Source organism: Ostrinia nubilalis, chromosome 25 (genome assembly GCF_963855985.1).
Source record: "Ostrinia nubilalis chromosome 25, ilOstNubi1.1, whole genome shotgun sequence".
Taxonomy (NCBI): Eukaryota; Metazoa; Arthropoda; class Insecta; order Lepidoptera; family Crambidae; genus Ostrinia; species Ostrinia nubilalis.
Window position 1 is genome coordinate 1,381,885 of NC_087112.1, and position 18,896 is coordinate 1,400,780.

Genomic DNA, 18,896 nt, shown 5'->3' on the forward strand with positions numbered 1-18,896 from the left:
GCCAAAACATCCCTTTGCAACTTCCTATTTGTCAATAAGCTTCGTTACATTTTCCGCTGCCGTCAAATAAGAAAAAAAAGCCAGTGATATAATATGCAGAACTCAATTACTGAATCAAAACATTCTGCTGAAATCTCACAGTTCTTAGCGATCGAATAGACGCAGAATCGAATCTCAGACGCCACGTTTCCAGACGGTTACCCACTGAACTCCGCGAAAAAGCACAAATAGATATTATTATAATCCGACAAAAAAATCTGCCTAAAATCGGTCGGCGGTCCGCCCAAGTAGTGTTTTCCTCACACGCACGCACACTAACACGCATGACGTGACTTTTATAGATGCGTCAGCTGAAAAACTTGAGCACTCTAAAGTAGACTCTGTACTACTCAGCATAGAGGTCACCGTGCCTAGCAAAAAGGCGGCTAAATTAGGATATTTCAAAAGTCAAATACAACACTTGAACTTTTCTAGTGCTAATCAACTTCGAACCTTATTGATTTAGTCTCTAGGTTCAAAAATGCAAAAGTGAAGAAAAGAGATATGTCATGACTGCGTTCCGAATTTGAAAAAGCTTTCCGAGCGCCGCCGAGGGCGTACCGATCGGGCCCGAACGGCGCCGAGACGCAACGAGAGCCGAATGCATTACGGCGTAGTGGGATAGGGTTGGCGAGAGGAAAACTCTTTGCTTTTTTTGCGATGAAAATATTATTCTAATTGGAGGAAAAAGTGTTTGGGTAATAAGAAAAACACTATTTTCGTGAAAAAGGCAGATTACAGTGTTGAAACTTAATAATTTGAATACGTATTTTACATAGGATTAGGTATAGCTTTCATAAAGTATTTGAAAGATGTGTTATTCTCTACATTTACTAAGACAAATCAAAATATGTATTAAAGAAAACATTATTTCTAATTCAATGTTGTCAAAAACCATTCAAGATGAAATTAAAACTAATGATTTCATGGAAACCAAAAGCTCAACGCACAATAATAATATTAGCAGAAAACTAACTATAGTTTTAAAAAATGTAGAGTCGATTAAGGATGATTATGAAAATTTTAACTTAGAAAAAAAATTCACAAATAACTTTTACATTGCCGATTCCAAGTAAAAACAACCTGTACAATATGTTGTCAGTAACCAAAGGACAAAACATGTCCATCAACAATAAATAAAAAAACTAATTTAAAAAAAATTGTCACCAAAACCAATCAACCGAGCTCAACACTACCGAACCGAAAAGTGCGCACTGGAAAATCCGGAAAAGCGTGCAGCCCTGCTAGAGGGGCGGGGCGACGCGGCGGCGGGGGGCCCGGGGGGCGCGGGGGGCGCGGGGCTCATCGCCAGTGAGACGCGGGGCGCCGCGCCGGCCGCACGCGACATGCGCGCCCTCTAGCGGATTATGTTCCTACCCGACCTCCCGCGAGCCTGCATGGTGGACGACGTAGCAACGTATCTCCAAGCGCCGTCCTCGGGACAGGTGGCTACAATATATTAACAACAACCCATATGTAATTAACAATGATCATATTAACAGATGTTGTGAGCTAATGTTGCTTACCTCCAGCGTACGCCGCCCGGGTATTTTCGGGGCGCGATTCAGCAAATCAATGTGCACGTGATAGGACGGATTCCGAAATTCGAATTCGAATTGTGAGAAGATCGTTGCGGATAGTGTTCAAAACAAAAACAGATCGATAGTGAGAGCTGAGAGTTAGCGGTATTATTCTCGCGAGGCTCCGGTCGTAGGTTATGAAATTCTTCCTGGTGCTAAATCTCGCGGAATTGTTCTCAGTGCGAAGGCTGGAGATGCCGCATTTTGAGTGTTATTTTAATATGTAAACTTGGTTGTAAGATTGCATCAGATAAAATTACGTGATTGATAATGTTTTGATGAAAATATGACTATAATCCACGAGGAATAAGAAAATAATGTATAACAATATGCCAAAACTCCCAAAAAAATAAAACCAATGAAATCAAAAAAATATTAAAAACGACGTCTTTTATCAAATTGTCAATAACTTGGTTAGTAATGTTAACATGAATAACAATTTTCTTATAAGAAGTCAAAATCGAGTTTTCTAACTAAAACAAACGCTTTCCATGAAGCTTTCCCAACGATAGAACGACTCTGTTTACGACAACTGACGAAATTCAAAAAGACCTCATTACAAAATCACCAATAAAAATAAAGTCTACGTTAATTTAGACGGCAGTTGTAAAATTATCAATTTTGGACTGTAAGCATATGAAGTTAAAGGCATTTTTAGTATTGCGATGGTAAATCGATATGGTGGCGAAGATGTGAGGCTAACTGCAGGGAAACTACGGCATTGCTAGCATAGCGTCCGCAGTAGTTTTTAAATTTTAACAACCAACCTTTTTCGTTTTCGTTTGTTTGTCGACCTCTTTCAAGATGCGTACTTCTCGAACTGGCCAGTTTTTAGCTGATTGGAAAGGTTCGATGTTTGAAAATTCATGTTTTTGAATTTAGAATCGGCACTGCAGTTACGAAAAAATGTGGTATCATTTACAGCGAGAGTATTTATTTGAAACAACGCATCTCCGATCTCCGAAATCCTTTCGATTTAAGATCAATGCAATATCAAGGTCAATCTCAAATATTAACCATAATTTCCATCTTTAAATCTTATTTATAACTTGTAAAGTTCTTAAAATCTTTTACCAAGTAAAGTTACGTAGGTACTTATAATGTTTAACGACATTCAAAACACTCCAATCACTTATTTTTACACTAATTTGTCCTAAGTTTTCGGACGTTCTGTTTTCCCAAAAAATCTTAAGAGAAAATTTTACTTTCTCTAGCAATCATTGATTGTTGCCATGTTGACTTTTAAATAGAATTTGAAAAATGTTTAGAAGTCAGAAACCAATTGCAGCGAAGTCGCACAAAGTGAATTGCTGTAAATAAATGCAATTCAGTATTCGGACAGTCCAGTCAGCGTTGCTCAGCGAGGCAGAACAGCCATTGCTTAGAAGAAAACCTCATTTAACTTTGCTGTTCAAGAGTTTTGCATTTCGGGACTTCCCCCTTTGATACGGAACGCGGGATGTAGGGTAGCTGGAATTGTTACTTTTGTTTCTTGAGATTGTTTATGATACAGTCTTCTACTGTATTTTACTGTACTTATGTATTCATTACAATTTATAGACTAACTAAACCTAAGTCAATGTAAATTCTTTATTGACTTATGCATTTTGAAAATGAGAATAGAAATGATTTGTTTTATTCAGAAATGTTAACGATTTAAGATTATTCATCTAATTAATGAACCAGTGTTTTTTAACAAATAGTTTTACCAAGTAAATATTACATGAGCTTTCATTTACTTTATATCTAATCAATATCTCATCTGCTAATGCCATAGACAAAGATAACAAACAATGCCCTTTAGGCATAGACAAGAGAAAAATGACAGTCCTCTGCATTGAGGGATATGGGAGGGCGCGCTGCGTAATCAGGCCATAGCTAGCAATCGCCATCAAAGATGTCGGAGCAAAGGGAAAAAATACAGCCTTGACAATGAATGGATATTGACATAAGATCCTGAATAATCAATGCATAATAAATTATTCTTGATTCTTGACAATCTGGTATAGATCTTATTTAGTACCCACTAACTATGTGGAGTACGTTTGACCAGTAGGTCTAAGAAAACGACGATGATAATATTTGATTTGATACGACGCAGAAAAATTGTATTGTGTTACAGACAAAAGCGAGCTGCGAGAGAAGTAAAAACAATTGACAGTTTTTTTTCCTTATTTTCTTTTTTTATAAAAATTTATCGAATCAGCCAGTATGCTGAGCATGGAGGTATTAAACATACCCCCCCACTTGAAATCACTTAGGGATTTCAAAAAAAAAGTAAATTAAACCTCTTCAGAGGAAAAGAAGAAATAATAAGACACTGCACGCATTCTTACAGGGACAGTGAAAATTAAATTATATTGCACTCTAGCAACAAATTAAAAGTCGCAAGGATAAGTACTTGCATTAAAACAAAATTAATGAATGAATTAATTAGGAAACTAAAACAAAACTTCCCTAGACCTATATACATATTATTATTATACACCTCAAAGCGGGAAAAAACTTAACTATTAATGGGCAATGGACAAATTTTTGTAACCGGCCTACGAAGAATACCCGTTGCCGTTCGGAGCGTAACTACGCGCACTACATTATCTGCTCCAGGATGTAGTTCTACTACCCTACCATAACGCCACTCCAAAGGTGGTAAGTTTTGTTCGACTATGATAACAATGTCGTCAAGTTTAACGTTAGGCTTATTTTGAAACCACTTATTCCGTTGTTGCAATGTATGCAAGTAATCACGCGACCAAATGCGCCAAAATCTTTGAGTTAACTTCTGTAATAATTGCCACCTTTTGCGAGGAGGTAAGTAAGCGTCGTCAAGATTCGGTTCCGGTAACGAAACTAACGGTCCGCCGACCAAAAAATGACCAGGCGACAGAATATCAACCTCACGTGGATCTGAAGAGATCGAGCATAGCGGCCGTGAATTAAGAACGGCTTCAATCTTAGTAAGAACCGTCGTGAGCTCCTCGAAGGTGAGAATCTGAAGGCCGACTACGCGTTTAAGATGGTATTTCATTGACTTAACGCCGCTCTCGAATATACCACCAAAATGGCTGCCCGTTGGCGGATTTAGTTGCCATACAATGCCACGTTCAGTGAAATCCTTATCCAGATCGGACTGATTTTCTAACAGAAACCTTTGAGTTTCGTTAAGATACCGTTTCGCTCCTATGAAATTTCTACCGCAGTCACTGATTATGAGCCTGCACAGTCCACGGCGTGAAACAAACCTATCAAGGGCTGCTATAAAAGCTGGAGTCGACAAGTCAGTAACAAGCTCCAAATGAACAGCCTTAACTGCCAAGCAGACCATAATGCAAACGTAAGCCTTATAAGTGCGAGCGTTACGTCTAGTGCTTTCTTTGACAGTGAAAGGTCCGGCGAAATCTATTCCAATATTTTGAAAACAACGAGCTGGTTGTACTCTCGGGCCTGGAAGGTCTCCCATCAAGGGCTGTGCTGGTAATGGCTTGACCTTGAAGCATGTGACACATTTCGCAAGTCTGGATCTTATCATATTGCGAATACCAAGAATCCAGTATTTTCTTTGCACCAAGGACTGAAGGACACGCGGCCCACAGTGTAAGTATACCCGGTGGTAGTGATCAATAATTAGCTTCGACAAATGACAGTGCTTCGGAAGCAGAAATGGGTGAATCGCTGTTAATTGAAGCTGCGCATTACGCAAGCGCCCCCCCACACGCAGTAATCCAGCTTCATCAAGGAATGGACTGAGCTTGAGCAGCGATTTGCTACATCTGGAACTGGAGTTGGTAGCAAAAGAGTCCAGGACTTCAGAAAAATGGCGTCTCTGTTCATTATGAATAAGAACAACCAGTGAGCTCTCAAGTTCCGTGGTAGTCAAATCCGTGTTATGTTCACGGTCGTCCCTTTTCTTTTTCATGTTGCCGATGAACCGAAGGCACCATGCGAGAACACGCTGAGAACGTAAAAAGGATGAAGATCTTTCCACGAGCTCGCTAATCGCATCAATATTAGTTTCCTTTGACGCAGTTAAAGTATGAGAAGCCGCCGGTTTCAATTCGGGTACAATATCTGGAGGGCTGATATCAGTTTGCACGGGCCACAACGATTTCTCAGTCACAAGCCAAGCAGGACCATGCCACCAAACTTGGTGAGAAACAAGCTGGGAACAGCGAAATCCACGGCTGCATAAATCCGCAGGGTTATCATGCGTTGCTACGTGCTTCCAGTTATCAACACTGAGATCATCCGTAATTTTTACGACTCTGTGAGCAACGAACATTTTCAATTTGTGTGGTGCTGTATTCAACCATGCCAACACAACGTTACTATCTGTAAACGCCGTAACCTGAACGATGTTTATTCTGTTTTCCAGTAGTTGGTGCATGTGCTTGAGAACGCGTGAAAGCAGTGCGGCACCTAGTAATTCCAAGCGATTAATAGTCACAGGCTTAATTGGAGCAACGCGAGACTTGGCTATCAGCAGATGAGAGGTTTTGGGCTCATCTAACGTAAGTAAATATACGCAGCATCCATACGCCTTAGAAGATCCATCACAGAATCCCACTAGTTCACATCTAGCAGTAGTTGAGTGAACTACTTGCCGAGGTATACTGATACTAGATAAATTTGTCAGTTCTCGTACGAAATCTTGCCATTTCTGTAACATTTCAGTAGAAACTGGTTCGTCCCAGTCTAGTTGTAGACGCCACAGTTCTTGTATAAACATCTTGGCCAATAGTACCACTGGCGTTAGCCATCCGAGTGGATCATAAATTCTTGCCACACTCGAGAGAACAATCCGCTTGGTACAAGCCGGGTTCATTTCTGAATGAGTGTAAGTAAACTTGTCATTAAGTGGGTCCCACTGAATGCCCAGAATTTTGAGTGTACATTGAATTTCTTTATCACAAAACGCTTTAGGTGTTTGACAATGATCAGCTGGAAGATGTGAAAGAAAATCAAGAGAATTACTGCTCCATTTACGCAGCTCAAATTTTCCACAATCGAGTAAGTTTATTAGCTCGTCTTTTATTTCTAAGGCAACGTCCACTGACGGAGCTGTCACCACGATATCATCCATAAAGGTGTCTTTGAGCAATGCAGTTGCTGCACGAGGCCATTGCTCACCATGATCCTGAGCCAACTGATGAAGTGTACGAATAGCCAGATAAGGTGAGCTACTCACACCGTAAGTCACAGTGTTTAATTCAAATTCACTCACAGTCTCTTCCGGTGAGTCTCTCCAGAATATATGTTGATATTGTCTGTCCTCGGGACGCAGATCAATATTTCTGTACATCTTAGATATGTCAGCTGTAAAAACTATACCATCCAGCCGAAGTGCTGTGATAATATCAACAATGTCATTCTGTAGTTTCGGTCCAGTATAAACAATGTCATTTAATGATTTTCCATTTCCAGTCTTCGCGCTAGCATCAAAGACTACACGGAGTTTTGTGCTGCTGCTCTCCGGGCGAATCACACAATGATGTGGTATGATGTTTCCATTCGCACCTGAAGGTGAATCCACTAAAGTCATGTGTCCCAAATCAGAATACTCTTGCATGAACTGAACATAGTCAGCTTTCAACTGTTGGTGACGAATAAGTCGCTTTTCCAAATTATGCAAGCGAGACATAGACATTTGATGCGAATCACCCAATTCTTCAAGTGGATCCTTAAGCATTATAGGCACCACATAACGACCATCTGAGTTTCGCCTTACAAGATCAGAAAACATATTTTCACACTTCACGTCTTCTGGGTTAACAATCTTTACTATAGGAGGTTCTTCAACTTCCCAGAAACGCTTGACTACATTGTCTAGGGCAAGTGTAGAAGCGAAGAGAGAGGTGGTTGAAGTTGGTGGTCGACAAGAAAGATCCAATTTTCCACTGATCACCCATCCGAATACGCTGTGAAGAGCTACTGGCAAGTCAGAGCCAAAAAACAAACGTTGGCCATCATAGATGTTATTAAATAACTCTGCTCCGAGCAACAGATCAATTTCTGCAGGTCTATCAAACTGATTATCAGCTAACACCAAGTGTCTAAAAGAATCTCGAACGTGTGAAGGTACTTGCGCTGTTGGCATTTTATTTGCAATGGTATCCATTACGATTGGTGAGATTTCAAACCGAGGTTCTTCAGATAAACAGGGGTGGATAACGCATGACGTCACACCTTTCACCTGGTGTACAGTATTTTGTCCTAGTCCAGCAACTGTAATTCTACAGCGCCGCAATGGCAAGCCAAGCCGCTGAGCGCACGAAGAAGTCATGAAACAATCTTGGGCTCCACTATCGATAAGGGCTCGAACCTTAATCACACCGCTGGGACCACGAGCTTGAACAACACATGTGCCTAAAATCACTTGCGATTGGCCATGAGTTACATGGGCACTAGCATTCACTGAATTCACTGAAGTATCAGTGTTAGGTAACTGCTTGACAGTCAAGGAGGTACTGGGGCAAGCAGTCACATCCTCATGAAGTAGTGTGTGATGACGTTGCTTGCATTTTGAACAATTTGATTTAGAAAAACAATTATCTACCTGATGGTTCAGGCGTAAACAATTGCTGCAAAGGGTTTTTCTTTTAATAAAACTTAATTTATCAATGGTTGACATTCCATGAAAAACTGGACATTTGTAAATAGAATGATGAGAATAACCACAACATGAACAGTCAGGGAATTTATTTGATGCTGAATACACCCCTGTGTTCAAGTCTGGTTCGGAATTACAATCCTCCCCGTGATCATCAGAAGTCAAATACGGCCCTGTGCATGAGTTCGACCCTGTCTCTGAACACAATCCCGACTCAATAGGAAAAGAAGAAGATTTTTGATTATAATTTGTTTTAGGTTTTGCACCCTGGCCCTGCTTAGAATTTGAGTTTTGGAAATTGTTTAATTTAGTAGAACGACCGCAGGCTTCTAAAATTTTGATGTAATTTAACAAAAAAGTTTTTAAGTCTTCAAACTCAGGTACTATATTTCCAACCTTAAAGTTCTCACTCTCAAAATGCTCACGGGTTTGAGAATCTAATTTCTTGGATGCAAGATAGAATAAAATAAATTCACCCAAATTTGAAATTTTCATTGCTTTTAAAGCATTAACAGATTCTACTAGCAAGTTAGTTAACTTTTGCAATTCACTGAAACTATTTGTTTTCAATGGTGTGAAATTAAATATTTTTTCCAAGTAATTGACAGCTAAAATTCGTTTGTTATCATATCTTTCAATCAATGCGTTGAAGACAATTTCATAATTATCAGCAATTACTGGTATGCTTTTAACTATTGACAATGCAGATCCAGTGAGACAAGAAAGCAAATAATGATATTTCTCAATAGTACTGAGGTTTGCGTTTTCATGAATTAAAGAAAGATATGTGTCATAAAATGTTCGCCATAACTCAAGATTACCATCGAATTTTGGTAGGTCAATTTTTGGCAAACGAACCTGAGAACATTGTTTTGGTGACGCGAGGTCACTGACCTTACTCACAGCCGCGGCAGAACTTGACACTAACGACGGCAACACCTCGTCAGCCACCGAAACAACGGAATAATACAACAAATCAAATGATTCTACCTTCTTGTAATCAATTTGTGTGTCTGGATTAATTGTTAAAATTAACCGGTTTATTTCGTCTGTAATTTCGACAAATTCAGTTCGAATAGCATCTATGCGCTTGAAACGACTTTTAAATATCGCAAGTTTGCTCCTGTCTGTGGTAATATGTTGAGATAAATCGTACAATATTTGAATCTCACGAAATACATACTCCCGACGAGTATTCAGTAAAGTTAACTTTGAATCATCATCCATTTTGGATATTGCCTATACGACAAAATGTTAAGTTATCAACGATGGAAATGAGTGTGAAATGACGAGTTATTATTACGATTTTACGATATAATTGACAAGTAAAACTGTGTTTGCTTGAGTCAACGTTTAAATAACGTAAAAGTAAAACAATAAAGATTGAATTGATCATGAATATTGCCAATACGACATAATGTTCAAGTTTTCAACGATGAAAATTAGTGTGAAATGACGAGTTTTATTACGATTTTACGATATAATTGACAAGTAAAACTGTGTTTGCTTGAGTCAACGTTTAAATAACGTAAAAGTAATACAATAACGATTGAATTGATCATGAATATTGACAATACGACCTAATGTTCAAGTTTTCAACGATGAAAATGAGTTTGAAAAGACGAGTTATTTATTACGATTTTACGAAATAATTGACAAGTAAAACTGTGTTTGCTTGAGTCAACGTTTAAATAACGTAAAAGTAATACAATAAAGTTTGAATTTTCGACTTACGAAATTAACAATGGCGTGCTAAAAAGTGCTACCTGGAAATTTTAGAGTTTTCGATGAGCGTTTTTTATTGACTGTAGAATCCAAAGAGCTATTCGTGCTCGAAATGACCACAAAAAAATATGGAGTACGTTTGACCAGTAGGTCTAAGAAAACGACGATGATAATATTTGATTTGATACGACGCAGAAAAATTGTATTGTGTTACAGACAAAAGCGAGCTGCGAGAGAAGTAAAAACAATTGACAGTTTTTTTTCCTTATTTTCTTTTTTTATAAAAATTTATCGAATCAGCCAGTATGCTGAGCATGGAGGTATTAAACACTATGGAAGCTATAATATTCTGATGGTAAACTTTAATTGTCTCGTTTTACAAAAAAGCTTACTTAATTATTAGAAAGTGAATTTTATAGTTACACAGAAGATGCTATAGTGACTATTTCCCAGATCTGAGTACATTCACGTGTTTTAAAACATGCTAAGTAGGTAGTTTTCCTCTGAAACCTTTGGGAAATTCTAATTTCTAGTTTTTGTAAAAAGCTCACACTATGGTTGCCTTACGATCAGTTCACTTGTTAGATTGATCCTTACAAAAAATAAGTTTATGTAACCCATTTTCTTGAATTTTTCGTGAGTGTTTATAGAACTTTTTTTTGGCCTTATTACAAAATAACGAAATAATATAAAGCACTATAAAACGCAAAGGAAAATAAGCACCCTTACGATCTAAAAGAAGACTATATTTCGGTAATGAACAAGCTCACAAACTGAAATAAATTACCAAAATAAAAAATAATTTGCTGATTGAAAGCAGCGCTATAGAAAATCGTAGAACGGAACGTTGAAAAAAGTTGACAGTAAAAAAATGTCCAAAAATACCCGGCCGGCCACGCGCCGCGCATTTCGGTGTTTAAAAAATATACTCGATGTTTTCTCTCTCTCCCCCGTGTGTTTGTTTCTCTTTCTATCACTTTTTCTTGCCACTATCGGTGTTTGAATGTTTTTCACTAACTGTTAATGTTGATATTTAACCCCGTATTTTAAATGTAATTAGATCCTTATTGATTGCCTGAAATCGTATGATTAAAAAATTTATAACAATAACTGGCAGTTAAAAAGGTTTTGGGTAAAAAATAAATGAAAACGTTCAATTTTAGCTGAAAATGTTTACTACATATCATTTCACGCAATCAATTGTACATTTTATTTACATTTTAATGTTATCTTGACTAGAAAAATGTACAACGCATTTCATAAGCCCATTTTTTGTAATTTATTACACAGATCTGACATTGAAAAATTGATAAATAAGACTCCGTTTTTATGCAGAATCGTTGTACGTATTTCTAGTTATTTTAGATTTAAAATTTGTACGAGTAAATGTGCATGTATCCCGAATGCACTACCCCAGAGCAAGAATGTGTGCACGTTTTCATTTTTCTATGTTTTTTACTTCTTCTTTTTAATTTCACGTGTTCAAAGCTGAAGGCGAGTCCATTAGTTGATTGGTTTAGTACATCAATGGTTACTAGTATACGGCTCGAAACAATTTTTATACGATTTTTCTTTTAGGTTTTTTAGGATACCGTTATAATGAAAGCGTTAGATTAGATTTTGAGTCTAGTAGAGATTTCACAGATACGCGGTCGTCAAATTAAAATATTACTAGTTATTTTTTCGATATTTTAATGCACAAGTAAGTGATAATTGAAGTAGACGTTGTAGATAGTTTTCTTTATAGACTTTATACAGAAATATGGCCGTAACATCTCACTGCAATTCATCTTCCCTTGAAAGTTTCAAAGAAACTGACAAACCTTTTTGGTTAGATGCTATCACTACTAAAGGCAAGTGACCAACCCTTCGTAGATGCTATCAAGACGCCATAAGCCAGACTTAATGAAACTCCATTAAGCCCCGAAACAACATCGCGGTAATAAAATTTACATTACAATTCTCAAAGATATGATCACAGACAGACATTCATTCTGTGCTATTTACACGACTATTAGTTTGAAATATTGTGCGTACTGCAGTTAATTTTCGACTGTTGAGGATTTTTAAATACGTTTTCGGCTGTAAATATACTACTTTAATAGATATTTCCATTTGCACGGACGCGTCATTACTCACACTCGTAGGTTGTGTACATGAGCTATCTTTATCTAATATTAAAATTCTCGTGTCACAGTGTTTTTGTAACAAAACTCCTCCGAAACGGCTGGATCGATTCTTATAAAAACATTTTGCAAAGTAGGAAAAGTGTTTGCAGTAATCGAAATTTAATATTAGAAATTACTTCATTCAAAGCAGCGAAATACTAGTTTTTGTTTACAAAATCAATTGTGACTGAATTTTCATCACTTCCGGTCTCTTAACTATTTATAATTTGTTACCAATGATCAAGGTTGTTTAGTAGCGGATTCATAGCATAATTTTCTTCGTCACAAAGTTATCTGATTCAAAAGCTTGAGTTGAGTTCTTGTCGTCTACCCTTTGGTATTTGATATAGACTACTAGCGGACTTCGTACGCGTGGATCCCGTTATAACCCCCTTAGGGGTTGAATTTTGCAAAATCCAGTCTTTGTGAGCACCTACGTTCTAAAAGCAAACCCCTTGCAAAATTTTAGACTCTTAGCACTTGTAGTTTCTGAGATTTCGTGATGAGTGAGTGAGTGAGTCGTTACCTTTATTTATTTACTGACAAAGATCTACCAACAACACATCTTTTCACCTTTCGCTTTTATAGATATAGATAGGTAAGTGCTTCTTCTTGCTTTGATGGTGACTCGATATTCCTCATGACATGTTTTAATAGTGTCTTAAGGATTCTACACACTAAGCGCGCCGACAGCCCGGCGACTTGGTGTCGGCGGCTTTTTACAAAAGAATCATGTCGGCGACTCATGTCGCCGGTTTAGCGGGTTTGGTGTGTAGACTGCGTAACACTACTAAAACTTTACCGAGTTTATTTGGTATGGAAAACTATGTTAAATTATACTTATTTTTTCGAATCTTAGACAACATTGCTCTATCTAAAGACTCCAAATCGAAATATATCAAATTTAACCGCAGTAAGGGTTGTTAGGCCGAAAAACTATCCGCAGTACAGTGTATCAGAAAATATAGAGACGCAGTCTACGTATTGTTACTTCCAAAATGAAACCCCATTAGCCTCCCCCACTCTATGTCCTACTATTTACTTGTAACTGAAAATCTATAATTCTATATACAGACTACATTAAATTCAATGACAATCTTAAATCCCTAGCAGACTCGGAAGCTGGAGTGCCACTGCAATTACTCCGTCTCTCTCTATAAATTGCCGTCCCGCTCTCTCCCCATCTATTCTTATTTATAGGCTTTTCCATCTTCTTTTTATTATTTTTATTGTCTCCGCTAAATGAGAACAGTCAGAACGTTACGTTCTATGTTACGTTATGGAGGAAGGCTTTTCGGAATGTTGGTAGGTTTTGTTTGAGATCGATTTCTTGCAATTGGCTTGTATGGTGCATTGAGGAAATTTTAAGCGACAAAAGATTTTATCAAATGCTAGTTTTCCGCCCGCGGCTTCGCCCGCATGGATTTTTTTATATAACCTATGACACTCGGCAATAATGTGGCTTTCTATTGCACAGTGTTTTTTTTGACCCGAAAAAGTGACATTCTGTTTTTATCACTAATATCCAAAGTTTAACTTATTATTAATGTTAGACTAAAACACCCAGGTGACAAATAGCTATAGATTATTTTTAAAAAAATATTTTAGAAAATTTATTTTGTACTGGGTCAAACTACAATTTTATTATTATTTAAAGAAACGTACACACTAAGAGTCTCTTTGCATTGCAGGTAGGTAGGTTGGTGTATGGCGAATATTATTGCACCTATAATTATTTAAAAGTAGTTATAGGAACGACAGTATGATTATTTTTTAAATTTAAGAAATTATTATTTTTCTCTTTTTCTAAGCCGAAGTAGAATCTCTGCTTAGGTCAGATACATTTCTTAAAATAAGCTCTATCACCTATAATTTTTCTATATTCTAACTCGGCCGCAATTTCGAGAAAAAGTATTTTTTCCAAAATGTTAGGATTGTCACAAAAAATGACCTTACGTAGTTCCACTTTCTTTAGGGTTCCGTGGCCAAAGGATGCTAACGGGACATAATTAATATTATGCAAATATAAATACCACTCCTGATGATCAAAAGTCTTCATATATCTTAAAAGATGATGAAGAAACAGTATTCTTGAGCACTGATAGTAATTTAACTGATAACCTACCTAAGACAAATTAAACACATAATTAGGACCGATTAGCATCCTTTGGCCACGGAACCCTAAAGAAAAAGAGAAAAATAATAATTTCTTAAATTTAAAAAATAATCATACTGTCGTTCCTATAACTACTTTTAAATAATTATAGGTGCAATAATATTCGCCATACACCAACCTACCTACCTGCAATGCAAAGAGAAGCTTAGTGTGTACGTTTCTTTAAATAATAATAAAATTGTAGTTTGACCCAGTACAAAATAAATTTTCTAAAATATTTTTTTAAAAATAATCTATAGCTATTTGTCACCTGGGTGTTTTAGTCTAACATTAATAATAAGTTAAACTTTGGATATTAGTGATAAAAACAGAATGTCACTTTTTCGGGTCAAAAAAAACACTGTGTATTGGTGAAAGCATTTTTAAAATCGGTTAAGTAGATCCCGAGATTACCCCTTACAATTTAACAAATATACAAACACACAAGCTTTACCTCTTTAAATATTAGTATAGAACTATAGACAAGTTTTGCAATTTGTGCGTTTGTTTTTAGAATGTTTACCACAATTCAATTGTCCGAAATGAAGCAAAAAAATATGTAGTTTCGGTCCGTAGTAGAGCCTAACTATCTCTGACTTTAGGATTGGGGGTGACGTTAGCAGTTGCTATGACCCAAACAATGTAAGAAGTAGGATTATGACATAAATATCTAGTATTTTTGTTTTCATACAAAAAATACTTTTGCAATCATCGTAAATTGTAGAGTAGTAGTAGTGTACGATTTGGTTTTCGATTTGTTTAGAAGGAATAATTTTACTTTGATATTAGTAATTATAAACAAGATAAGACAGAGACGATGTTTTTGTTTGAATTTTACAGAATCTCGCACTACCAAACACTGTAGCATCTTATTGAGTGATTGTATGTGTGATATAGCAACAAAACTGTATAGTCCTAATATGCTGTCTACGTACATAAGCTATGTAAAGCCAACACCAATATTTTGTGTCAAGGATTCCTACGAAACAGACAGGCTTCTATAAATCCCCATCTCTTTTAGAGCATAAATACGTGACCGTACAGCATTCTTGAGCTCTCCCAAACCATTGAGAGCACGAATCCAGCATTCTGTTTTGTTTCTTGATGGATATCTTCAGAAGAGAGATTTGGTTTTAAATATAATATAGAGAAATATATTCCAGAAAACGAGATTCAAGAAAAATCTGGCGTTTTAATATTTCCTTTTTTATGAAGCTCCAAAATAAACAAAATGTTAATTAATTCGAAATGATAGGAATTTTACTCTTCTTTCTTAGTATATTAAAAGGTTACTTTTTGTCAAATTTTTATCTATGTATTATTCTGGGCGGAAAGCTCGCAAAGCTCTTGTCCTTTCAGGGGTTCCGCAAGTGACACTTTAAGAATTGTTTTTCTGGTTACTTAAGTATTAATACATTATATTTTGTTACTGTAAATGTTAGATTTACATTTCTCAGTGTTTCCTCCGTGAGTTTTGATCTACAAGATCCCACCAAACTCTCTGGAATTCAATTGAGCTGAAACTTTGCACACTTAAGTAAATTTCTCGACAATGCATTATCACAGTGTCAAAGAGCTCTTGATATATCCAAAAGATAACCCAGTTGCTTGGTTTATATTTTGCTTTTGTATGTTTTACTGGTTGATTCTTTCTCTTGGGAAGATCTAAGTTTCATCCACCTGCGTCTTACTTGGCACCCAAACGTTTTGAAAGCTTAATAAAAATGCCAGTTACCTACTTCGGTTCTTATGCTTTACAAAACTTATGTTTTAGACTCGTGATTTTTAGCTAACTTATTAATCAGTGAAATTTCTTGTAAACTGGGTAAAAGGATTTGTCAAGTTAGTGAAATAAAACAATGCCAAGATTCGTTATAATAGTATAAGGAAAGCCATCTCGCGCCATCCTGAACATGGGATAACTATTCTTAACCTAAGTTGTACGAGTATTACCTTTTTTTTCTCACGTCGCTAGGTATGGTTTGCAAGCCCCTTTGGACATAATCATCATCCCACTTGGAAGACCGACAATCTAGTAAAAGTGCCGGGTTGGGCAGCGTACGTGGTTGGTTACCCAGTCATTGTAGAAGTCTGTGGAGGAGACCTTTGGGCCTTTGTCCAGCAGTGGACATCACCTGATTGAAACGTCAAAAAACATCACTTTGATCTTCCAATTGCTACCATTACCAAGGTCAGTCAAATCTAAACGAGGGGTCATCTCTTGAAGGGTCTAGTTTGGCAGGCCCGTTGGCAGACGCCCCGCGTATCTGTTACGGCGGGTAGTTCGGCAAACGTTTATAGGCGCCCATTAGAGCGAAGTTCGTACCGCGGCGCATTCCATGTTTTTAACTTGCTGAGCTTCAATATGGTTAAATGAGCTATGTCTGGGCGGGGTGGGATTTGGTGTATTGTGATGTCCCCTTTGAAAGCATTTTGTAGTTATCCAATTTTGGTGATTAAGAAATTACTTTTGATATGTGTTTGCATTATTCTAGCTTATAGGAACTTGTAAGCCTAGTAAAGTATGGATGTACTATCCTACCATTTACCAACTGTCAAACCACACATGTAATGCAAAATAAGATCTTGTGCAACGTTGTGATACAATGTAGAGCAAAAAAGGCACCCGCTTAGTAATCTCAACAGCGAAAAGCCATTGATTAACAGTGGATTTTTTCTTCGTTCTTCATTAAACATACTTTCTTAGAAATGTATGAAGTGTCTTGTTTGGTATTTCACAATCGATAAATTTCAAAGGAACTAAAGTATTTTTTTATTTAAGTTAAAATGGCACCTTTGAACTCCGCTTTATACATAGGTATGTGTTACACTATCTTCACATAATGTCAAGCCTTACTAACATCCGATGTACGTTTTGACGAACTTCAAAACTTTTTTGACTATTTTAGGTAATTTACTTTCTTGGTGTAGGTTCTCTTTTCAGTAAACTGCCTACTGATCTTAAGTGACTACTGAAAACCATTCAATAAGAGTTAGTACGCAAATAATAATAATTTATAATGTTTATGTTCCCAACAGTTTTCACTCTACATCGTTACCCCATAAATAATTTCAGCGCTAAATTAACAAGCTGTAGGAAGGAGATATCAAAGTTCAGCCGTCAGATTTTATCGCCGCGAAGTTTGAGCTTACAAAAGCTTACAAGTGTTGACCAATCGCCCGCTCGTTCGGAGCTTGGAAGTTTTCAAAGCACCCGATATTGGCTCTGGCGAATTGAAATACTGTAGTTTTCTTTTCCTAAACACTGTTAGTTTAAAAGTTTATTGTTGGGTTCTTTTATAGTAAACATTGAGGGTTTTGACCACGTTTCTAGATGAATTGTGAGCTAGGGTTGAGTTTTATAATCGTCAAGAAAAACTTAACAGCTTTTTTAGTAAGTCTAAGGCTGGGTTGCACCATCTTACTTTAACTTTGCAAACGTCAAAAATTGACATACTCCATGCAAAAAGCACCGGTTATTGTTATTGTTACGGTTAAAATAAGTTGGTGCAACTCAGCCTAAATGTTTTCAACATTGCTGGGTTGTCTAGAAGAGATTCTGTCGATACAATTGTTCCAATTTCTATAATTGCTTACTTTCTGTGAGAGACCATTAAGATAAAGTATAAATAGTTCTCGACGTCATTGGTTTATGAATTTCCTTTGCTAACTTTAAATCATTAATCTTGTTGTTTTCACCAAGATCTTAGGAGACATGACCTCATTTTAAATTGTCAAACTGAAATGACTGCGCAAAAATTACGCACTGTCGGGCATTTTCAACACTCGGCTTTACGAGACTTAAAAATATGACTTTTCTTATGTACAGACGAAAGCAAACTATAATACTGTAGCATCTTTCATAGCTATAAAGTGTTATTTTGCAACTAAAAGTCCGGTATACCTACTATTGCACAATTTGCACATGTAAAGTCAGCGTTAAATAGTTGTTCGTAACTTTAAAATTCAAATACACTCGCGAGCAAAACTATGGAATCACTTACATGAAGTTGTTTCCACGCGAACTTGTGTACTAACGATTTTGTTAGTAACAAAAAAAAGTAGCACCATTTTAAAGATTAAACTTTTATCTTTAAATTGATACCAAATTCATTTAAATCACACCAGTATTTAAAAAGATATCCCGGCTGGTGTGAAGAAGTAACGAAAAAGACATGTATGAACTGTTTGATACGTCGCGAGTTGCGGCCTATTTACCCCCTATAAAAGCACGCGTTTTTAGATTTTTGCTTTCACACGTTGATTCATACACATCTCCGCTTCTTTTGACACTTTACCTGGGATTCTACACCTTCAGAAGCAGCACAAATCGTTGCACTATTGCAAGAAAGGCTCAGCCAGCGGGCTGTCGCACGTCAGCGCCACATAAGCCAGTCCTGGGTTTCGAAAGTTTCATGACGCTTTCGGGAGACTAGTGGCTTTATCCCGAGACCAAGTTCTGAACAGCGCCGGTGCACATCGCAGAGGGAAGACCGTTTTTTCATGTCAACCTCTCTATGAAATCGTCATTTGACTGGAATCGATGTCCATCAAGAGCTCAGAAATGTTCGTAAGATAGCTGTTAGCAAGTGGACAGTTCGTCTAAGATATAAGCAATAGAA

The 18,896-nt window shown here is 37.0% G+C and overlaps 1 protein-coding gene across 1 annotated transcript in view; it reads left to right on the forward strand.

Annotated features, from left to right (window-relative positions):
- The first annotated feature begins 1,364 nt into the window (after window positions 1–1,364).
- Window positions 1,365–18,896, forward strand: part of LOC135084055 (nuclear factor 1 B-type) — a 53,164-nt gene continuing 35,632 nt past the window's right edge. Inside the window, exon 1 of the mRNA XM_063978797.1 lies at window positions 1,365–1,484. Within this exon, the coding sequence (XP_063834867.1) occupies window positions 1,407–1,484 (78 nt within the window). The 5' untranslated portion in view covers window positions 1,365–1,406. The remainder of the gene's footprint in view (window positions 1,485–18,896) is intronic.